This window comes from Geospiza fortis, unplaced genomic scaffold (assembly GCF_000277835.1).
Source record: "Geospiza fortis unplaced genomic scaffold, GeoFor_1.0 scaffold10, whole genome shotgun sequence".
NCBI classification, from domain to species: Eukaryota; Metazoa; Chordata; class Aves; order Passeriformes; family Thraupidae; genus Geospiza; species Geospiza fortis.
In genome coordinates this window covers 6,619,493-6,629,017 of record NW_005054326.1, presented here as the reverse complement: position 1 = coordinate 6,629,017, position 9,525 = coordinate 6,619,493, and the positions used below count along the sequence as shown (strand labels likewise).

The 9,525-nt window shown below is 40.5% G+C and overlaps 1 protein-coding gene across 1 annotated transcript in view; it reads left to right on the top strand.

The window, feature by feature from the left end:
* The window catches only part of PKP2 (plakophilin 2), a 37,831-nt gene that overhangs the window by 200 nt on the left and 28,106 nt on the right, over positions 1 to 9,525 (top strand). Inside the window, exons 2-3 of the mRNA XM_005421063.2 lie at positions 6,163 to 6,275; positions 8,749 to 9,440. Of these exons, the coding sequence (XP_005421120.1) occupies positions 6,207 to 6,275; positions 8,749 to 9,440 (761 nt within the window). The 5' untranslated portion in view covers positions 6,163 to 6,206. The remainder of the gene's footprint in view (positions 1 to 6,162; positions 6,276 to 8,748; positions 9,441 to 9,525) is intronic.

The following is a 9,525-nucleotide window of genomic DNA, read 5'->3' as shown; positions in this document are numbered from 1 at the left end:
GGCCCTGGGGCGTGCGGACTGCTCGGGCAGGAAATCAAACTCGTGTCTCTGTCTCTCTGCTGTTACTCTTTTCCCACCGCAGGAGTTTCTCCCTCCCAATCTACGCCGTACTCGGTGTGTGCCGGGGCCGCTCCAGGCTCTCCGCTGCCCGAGACGGGAACCGAGCTGAAATTCTGTGCTGAAATTCTCCTAATCCAACAGCCCTTTCATGTGCTTATTTTAATGCCTTTAGCTTTACCCACTGCTCCTGTTTGCGAAGTAAAATGGGGAGGAATCCTAGGAAAAGTTTTGCCTTGCTTAACCGTGAAATTAAAAATTAAAAAAAAAAAGTTTGGAAAAGTAGCTCTAGGAAAGGCATGAATGGGGAGCACAGAACGATAACGCTATCGGACATTATTTACCCAGCTCTTTGACATGCGTGCTGCAAATTGACGTCAATCATCCATCGCTTCCCAGATCTCGTAGCCAGGAGGCCAAACCCGCCAGGAAATCCGCGGCCACACCTTGTGCCCCAAGCCGAGCCCGACCACAGCGCCAGGCACCACAGGGTGACTGCCAGCTGCTGGGGTTAAAGGCAGGATACTCGAGGGGTTTCGTCTTAGCTATTCATGAAAACTTTATATACTTTAATTTTGTTTTTAAATGGGAAGATATGACTGACTTGCAGGCTTACATGTCCTGTTGCTCCGTTGTCCTTAAAGAAGTTGTCACCTTTAATTTGCTAAAAGCTGTGAGACACAAGTCTTTATAACCATGCTTCAGTCATCTGTCTTAAGAGTCAGGCAGACGAATATTTTCTTGTTCTTTGTCTGGTTTCTATTTTAAAAAACAGCTCATGGCAAAAATGGACATATTCTGCTTTTAGAAATCAGTTGTACAAATCACATAAACGGGTGTGTAATGTGCAGATAAACATGCAAGTCATGACAGCTTGGCTGCTGTCATTTAAATAAGGATTCTAAACACTTTTATGGTAGCTTAATTTCTTTTTCTCTCAGCAGAGAGCCTCCAAAAACCTTTTTAAGAGTAGTTTATAAATGTTATAGTGTAGTGAACCTGAGCCCATGCCTCTAAACCATGCATAAAACACCATGAAAACAGAGTTCCCCTGCTCCCAAGTCATCCTGGCTTCTCTGGAGTACATTAACAGACCTGATGTATTTGGGGATAGTTATCTTGGTTTGCTTTGTTTTTCTAAAGGTCAAGTATTTGATGCCCTTGCATTTCTGAGACACCAAACCTTTTAAATTTCAGGATAAGGGGTGGAAAATGGCATGTCTGTAACATGTCTTGCTCATGCAAAAAAGGAACTTTTCTTCTTTCAGACTTATTTTTATGGGCAAGTTGCCATCCAATTTTTAGTCCCACTGTAAAACTCATAAAAAAATAATGAAAACTGAAATGCATTCCATTAATTTATACATATGTAAAATACATGTATAAAAAAATACATAATGTGAATCATAGCCAGTCTGGCATTTAACATGCTGGCTTTCCTGAAAAATATACATAAACTTGCCTGTGTGTCCCAATGTGTTTTCTATACAGACTTGCTCAAAAATTGACCATGTTTTCAGAAACATCCAAATTCTGATGTGTTAGGAACTTTTAAAAAATATGCCCTTTTTTGCATGCAAAAGCATCCCTTTCTGTGAATTACAGCCCTTTTCTGGCTACATTCATCAAGGTTCTTACATTGTTTGAAGTTTCAGGGAGGATTACACAGATTTAGAGGGAGCAGGAGCAGTCCCCTGTGACATAACTGTCCTGTCTGCAGGAGTATTTCAGACTCTGCTCAGCAAGGCACTTGGTGCATACCGAGCCACGGTGTTCACATGCATGCCTAAAATTAGCCAAGCACATAACCACTGGGTGTGAAAAATCAGTGGCAGGGAAAGTTCTTGCCCAGTGTCATCAGTGCACACCCATTTTCTACTGACTCTACTCTGACTATACTCTGCTGAAACTCTGAAGCCACAAGAAGCAATTTGTCAGCCAGCATAATTTCTCCGTAGAGTTTCAAATTAGAGGTGTCTGCTTAGCCTTCAGCACTACTTTTATATGGAAAAGAATTTTTTTTTCCTCCTACCTCCATATGTTTGTTATTTCATGCCCTTTCCCCCCTTTTGGAAGGTGTGTTTCTTTCTGATAATAGAAATTCAGTAATCTTCAGATTTGAGGATTCCACCTGCTGCCAAAGGAATGAAGTTACATATGTGCTCAACTCTTTTCAAGATGTTGTCAAGCATTGTTAACAGCTTTTCAAGCAGTTCAACAACAGCTGCAACTTGTCCAGTTTACCCACTGCTGAGCCTTTATAAATTAAAGATTGCACTGCCCTTAAAAGTTTTGAACTAAAGCAGTCATATCAAATTTCTGGATGCTATTTAGGAATGGAAGTACAATGGTAGGTAGTTCCACCTCATCAAAGTAAAAGTGGCATTTGGAATCAGAGATTTTATTGACTGGTGTTTTGTTGCACATTCTGGTTTTATTTCATGTACATTTTAGGAATCTTCTAAACTTCATTCTGTTTATGAGTCCGTTTGCCTCTGCTCTTGTTCCTTTTGGATTTTGATTAGCTCTTTAAGGCATCCTTATCAGGATGTAAATCAGGATGCCTTATCTGACTGTAAAAAATGAGGGCAGAATTGAGTAATGTATCACACAAAACCAAATGGCCTGATGAACTGCTGTCTGTGCACTGATTCTTTTTCTACCAAGTTTTATAAACACAGTGTGTTTATTAAAAAACCAAAAAAATAAAAGAAGAATTCAATCTTACATGATTTCCAAATAAACAGCATCAGATATAGGACGATGGAAATCAGAGATTTATTTATTCCTCACATTTAATAATTTCTAAAATTCATAGTATTTTCTTGTTGCAGTTGCTTTTTGGGACTCAGGGCACTTTTTTGTCCTTAGCTTTCTATTTTGCAGAACGCTGGCATGTTAACTGCTCCATAGTAATTTTCTGCTTCTATCTTTCTGGGATAAGGAAGTAGAAAAAATATCTGTGTTGACTTTCAATTTTTGTTGGTGTTGTTACATTCCTCTGCTTTCTGAGACAGGAGAAATCTTTTTCTTAAATTTGAACCCTTGTGTAAATGTCCTAAGCAACACAAAATGTTAGAAAAACTCCTCTGGGACCAGGCACATGCTGGCAGAGTGATGAAGGAGCACCATCAAAGGGAACGCTCTTTGATTTGGAGATGAAGGGATTCAGTGCTGGTTTTGATATGCCATCATTAAAGAGCAGAGGGGTTCAGTTTGCCTCCTCCACTGACCACATCCAAGGTGTTCCTCAGCTGTTTTAGTTCACACTGACAGCAGAGAGGGAGCTGATAAGCAGTTCCACTCAGTTGCCCACACATGGGTGCCTGATGCTGTCTGAGATGCCTGGGTTGTCCAAAATACCCTTATGGGTTGACAGACATGATGCAGGACCTGCAGCAAACCCATTTTTTTCCTGACTGGCTGCTGGAAATCGAGTGCGGTGTCCTATGGCTTCTCAAACAGTGTTTGTCCCCTGTGCGTGAGTAACTGAATCATGTGCTTATTTCCTGAGGAGAGAGTTTTTGGGAGACTTAAAACACTGAGAACCACAGTCAGAGATTATTAGTTCTAACAGTAAAAAAGAACATAATATAATATAAATTTTAAAAACAATAATTCTTGGCTTTTTAAAAGGTTTTTGTAGTACAGTGAAAATAAGCTGAAGGAAGCCTTGCTGGCACAGGCAAGTTCTGATCAGGTCACCCATTCTGCATCTCATAACTATTGGAAAGGCACAGCACTTCAGTTCCCACTTTTTCCTTTACCACACTGACTTTTGGCACAAGTAACTAACCAGCACACAGTAAAAACCATGCCTTTCATGTCTGCCTAATAAATCTACAGGTAAAAGGCCAGCAGAATAACTTATTGATGTGATAAAAGCAAGCAAGACACAACTGCAAAGTGAAATTCCATAGGTTGACAAGTACTGTGTTTGTCTCTGAATGAGAAAAATTTTTGCTGATGGATAATTTCACAGGGTAAAAAAAGGGGATTGCTTGAATGATAACTGCATAGTACAATTTTTGATTTACTGTATTTTGTTTTTCCCAGAGGGAACTATTAGATACGTTGTTTATCAGCCAGTTAATGGACAGGCTTGTTATTTTTCGCTTGTCCTCTTTTTTGTATTTTTATTTTTAATAAAGACAAGCTTAGAGTTATCTAAAACATGCAAAAATTACTTGCTGAAAGGGCCTTTATGCCTTAAGTAGATAACTGAGAATACTTTCTCACTAAGTACAGTAAACAGGAAAAAAAAAAATACAAACTGTAAAGAAACAGAAATTTATGGGTATTTCTATTTCATTATTTATTGTATGAAAGTCCTCTAATATGCAGCAATGAAGAAAGTGATTCTTTAAAAAGCCAACACTTAGCTGAAATGGACTCTTACTGGGCACCTGAAATAGTACATTTCTCTGGGAATTATGAGACATCCATATAAATCTGTAGATTTGGGATGGTACATTTCTCTGGGAATTATGAGACATAATTTGGGAGATTTGTAGATCTGTAGATTTGTAGATTTGGGATTTTGGTGCACAATTCTGTGAATTTTTTGCAGTATAAGAGAACAGTTTACTCCTGCCTCTTTCTCATGTGCTCAGGTAACCCTTGGGCTGTGGTAACCTTGTAATGTCAGGAAGGAATTATTACAATCCAAATCATGAGTTTGACCAAGCTGCACCATTCCACTCTCATGACACAAAGTTACTGTGAATGTGCCCTAACAAATCACCTCACACATGTTTAAATCTGCCAAAATGAGAGAATTGGAAAGTATGACTACACAGGCAAAATAATTGCAATTTATGTTTGAATTAGGCCTCAAATTATCACATTCTGCCATTATATTGTATTGTATTTTACTATATTATGGGATACACAAATTTGATCTTCAGCAACTGGTTCTTTAGATTTCTTCTCCGTAGTACCTCAGGTAATATTTGCTGGTTTGAAAATTGATGGCCAGTTATCTTCTTTATTGTCCACTGTTGCCTGTTCAGCCTAGTAGGCCCATTTATGACTGATTTGAGGTCCTGCTTTCAACTTCTATTTCACCTCTTTAAACCTGAATTCCTATGTGCAGATTCTTGTAGTAGCATGGGAATCTCATAAATAATTATTTCATTAATATCTGTTGCTTTTAAAAGTTTCATTAATAGAAGCACTGACTCTTTGAAAATGAAAAGAGTGGAAAAAAAGGAACAGCCCGGAGGTTTTGTGGGCCTGTTTGAGGTTTTACTGGAAGAAATAACCACGATGTGCTGCTCTGTTTTCAGAGCTGAGTCATGGAAAAAAAGAGAGCAGATAACCAGATAAGATGTGCATCTTTGATGTTATTTGTAGGACTAGTGAACCTTTCAGTTGCAGATCTGAAGTGCCGCTGGACAACCCAACTTTACAGCACCATGAGCTGTAGAGTTTGTCCACAGATCTTTGTGCTGCCTGGGAGGAGCACTGAGATCAGTGAGGCATTATTTGCTCCAATACTCTGTCATTAAATTGGCACCTGAGGGAGAGGAAACAGCAGCAGCTGAGGCAGACAGCTGTGAAATAAAGAGTCTATTCTCAGTGTGTGCTGTTTGTGTACAGCTGTACATGGTGAAATCTGCATCTCTAGCATGCATAGTAACAGATACAGACATCAACCTGTGTTTCTCAGCTCCAATCTACAGCTGCAATATTTTCATCTCTTGTGTACATAGTCAGCCAGGGTAAACCATGCATTTATGTATTTGCATGTGCATTCAAAGTGGTTACAATGGAAAATAAGTGTTCTTAGTTCAGTGATATTGTTTCTCAGCACTTAATCAATTCGTTATCTGAGATATTTAAACTATCAGCTTGCTTTGTTAAAGCATTTTTCATAGCTGCAGGAGTTACTGGACTCCTAAAAGCTAAAAATAACTCTTAAGCAAAGTACATAGGGAACTGAAAATAAAGGCTTGGGAAAATGCAAATATCCCTCCATCACTTCCCTGTTCAATTATCAGCTTACGTGAATGTCAGTGCTGACTGCTATCAGTATGATGTATCATTCTTTATAAGAATGCCATGTTTTGGTAAGATCTGACTAATACTAGGTTTTGGTTCCAGGCAGCCTGCACCGTGCATCCAGTGTACCAGAGCGTGTCTACAACATGGGCATCACTGAGAATGATTCTGCACCAAGGTCTCCCTACAGTTTCTCATATTACCAGGCAAACCAGGTGAGGAAAGGAAGACAATGAGTACAAATAAAAATAGTATCACACACATAGTTTATTAATTTTGTTGCCACAAATAATAGGATTTAGATGGTGGTATGAGGTTTGTTTGCTTGTTTTGTTTTCTTCTTAAAGCCCGATTTTTAGAAAATGAGGGTTTTACAATGAAATCTCTTCATGTTCTCCCTTCCTTCCAATGACTTCAGTAGCCAAATTCCAGCCAATCATACAGATGGGCTGTTAGCAGTCCTGTTGGGTTTGTGAGAATTGGCATCAGGGTAGAAAATGAAAAATCATATTTACACTCCACTGAGGCAAAGGCTGTGACAAGTCAGATCTTCATCCCTCCCACCACACAGCAGCTCAGTCAGCACATCTGTACATCAGGGTGGCCAGAGGCCAGGCTGCCCAGGCAAACAGAATTAAGCATCCAGAACCAAAGGCAAACAGATTGCTTTAGTTTCACAAATACTTTAGTTTTCACAATGTAGAGTGGTTCCTTATCATTTTAAATACTCCTTTTGTAACCTGTTTTAGCATCATAAGAATTCCAGCAGTACAGTCCTTGCAGTACAATGGTGTTTCTAAACCATCTAATCATAAATTCTCTTGTTATTTTGACCAGCTTTTCTTGGGGTCATGGCCTGAATGCTGAGATAAATAATTGGTTTTCTGCAGGGTTTTTGACACAGCTCATAATTGGTTTTGGACTTATTTGAAGGAGTGACTGGGAAATTATCACAGCTCAATAGCAATGCTCCTGCACAATCAATTTAGTAAACTGAAAGCGTTTTGGCTTGAGAACAGAAACATTTATTTGGTAAATAACTGTGTATGAAGGGGGCAATTATTTCCTAATTTTAGACTACTCAAGAATGGCGCTTTGTCATTAAAAGCAATAGCCGAGATTTTGACCAGGCAGTGAAGCAGCTCTGGCTCTGTACAGAGAGAGACAGAAGCATTTACCTAAACACATTTCATTCTCTGTCCTCCCATCCTCTATTCTCACCTGTCCTGCAGTCCCTAATATTTGACCTGAATTCATCCCTTCCAGAAGAGAGCAACAAGAGAAAAACTGGAGGTGATGTAGGAATCACAAGAAAACAATACAGTTTACCACCAGGCATGGGGTGGGGAGAAAAGAGAAAAAAGTGTAAAAGCTGGGAAAAGCCACAAGGTCTAGTACTTCACAAAAAATGTTAATTATCCCCAAACAACAGATAAAGATATCCTTGCATAACTTCTGTAAAATAAACAGATCTATCCAATGATCTTTGCCGGAGCCTGCTAGTTCCTATAACCTTTACTCCTTTTGTGAGTCATCTATCACCCTCAGGATCTCCTCAACAATGAAATGAAGGGAATTCAGTCTGGCATCTATCTGCTAAGCACTGTTTCTTCAATTAAAAGCTTGTGTAAACTTCTCAGTTTACCTTAAAAAATGCCTTTAATATTTCTAAACTGTAACACAATGTGGAGATATGGAACTTTCTTTTATGGTTGTATGCCCCTATGCTTACTGAGTTTTTTAAAAATTGCTCCATGACTCCTCTATTTCAAGACCAGATAGTGTCCTAAGTTGATTTAGTTCTGGAAGGTTTTGAATGGAGAATGCAGTAAAAAAGTATAAGAATCAAGAGGCCTCAAACAGTACCTAAAAGTAAGAATCTTGAAGATACATTCTTCAAAGAAAGGTTGATGGCAGTGGATTTTTTTAGTTTAGAAAAGAGAAAATTGTAAAGCCAGATTATGATCTAATACAGTCTGTCCCCATTTGGTACAGGAAGAAAAAAGAATCTAAAATTGCAACTGTAGAATTAGGGAAGTTGTTGAGATGGTAAAGTGGTCATTTTAATTTTCTTGGAATGTTATACAGTCTCTTTAATTTTTAAGAGGCTAAGCAGAGAAGGGACTATCTCTTTTTACTAGATCCCACCACAAATGAACACAAGTGCTAAATAACTTTATATTAATAAGGTTATTATCAATATCAAAACACTTCAGTATAAAATTTTTTATATCTGATTAATTAATTTTCTTCTGTCTATTAGACAGCCTTGAATTTAGCTTTAGTAGCAGATGTTGGTGTTGATCCTCAAGGAGTTTCAACAGAAGATTCTCCATTAATAATCAATTTTACCAGTTTATTACCTGGCTGAATTGACTTATGCAACTGTTTTGATTTCATGACAAAAGACAGGATGCTTAGCCTTTGCCTCCTGATGTTTAGACTGTACTTCTTCCTGCCTCCATGAGGGAGGTACCAAGAAGTGTGGCAGAATCCCATTTGATGCACAATTTTGGCAACGTTGACGTAATTTTTTTTGCGATTCTGAGAACAGACCATAGAATTTTTGCCTTTCCTTTGTTTGGTTTGGTTGCTCTTGGTTTGGTTGTCTTGGTTTGGTTTCTCTGCTGCTAATCCTAAGTGCTGTGACCTTACTGTGGCTCCGTTGTTTCGTGCCCCCTGGAGCAGGTTGCCTCCCCGTCCTCTTACACCAACGGCTGGGGAACAAGGATTGCCTACAGGACAATGGAGGAGAGAGCTCAAAGGCAGCCTCTGAAGAGACTGGAGGTTTCACCCCAAAGAAATCCGGACAGGTTGGCCTATGTGCCCAAGGATTTTCACTATGATGGAGGGATCTCAGCTGGGCTGTCCCTGAGGCATGGAGATGGCCTGAGGTGCAGCGGGACCATGCCGCCGCGGTACGCCCGCTCCGAGATCGTCGGGTACAGCCTCCGCGACTCCGTGCACAGGGGCCGCTCCTTCAGGAGACACTCGCGCCTGGGGGCTGCCAGTGATGCTCTCCTCGATAGTGCCCACCCCAGCCCTGCTGTCCCTCTGTGCCACCAGCCTGGCAACAGCCGCAGCATGAGCAACCTCCTGGAGAAGGAGAACTACCTGGCCTCGGAGAGCGCCGTGGGACAAGTGAGGTCCCCGGCCGCGTCCCGCTTGTCGCAGAACAGGCACTCTGTGAGGTCCAGCTTCTACCAAACCGCCTTCAGAAACACCCAGAGCAGGAGGGAGGTTTCCCAGCCAGCTTCCATAGGCAGTGTCACTGCAGAAATGGACGGGAAGAGGATGCCAGTGACAGCTGCCGTGGCCGCAGCGGGGAGGAATGGGTTCCTGCAGAGCGAGCAAGCGACCCTCAATGGATCTCAGCTGGGGTAAGCACAATGCAGGACCTGCTTTGGCTCTGGGCTCTCACAGCTGACAAGAACGTGCTTGTTAGAAAGTCAACTGATAGCCTTT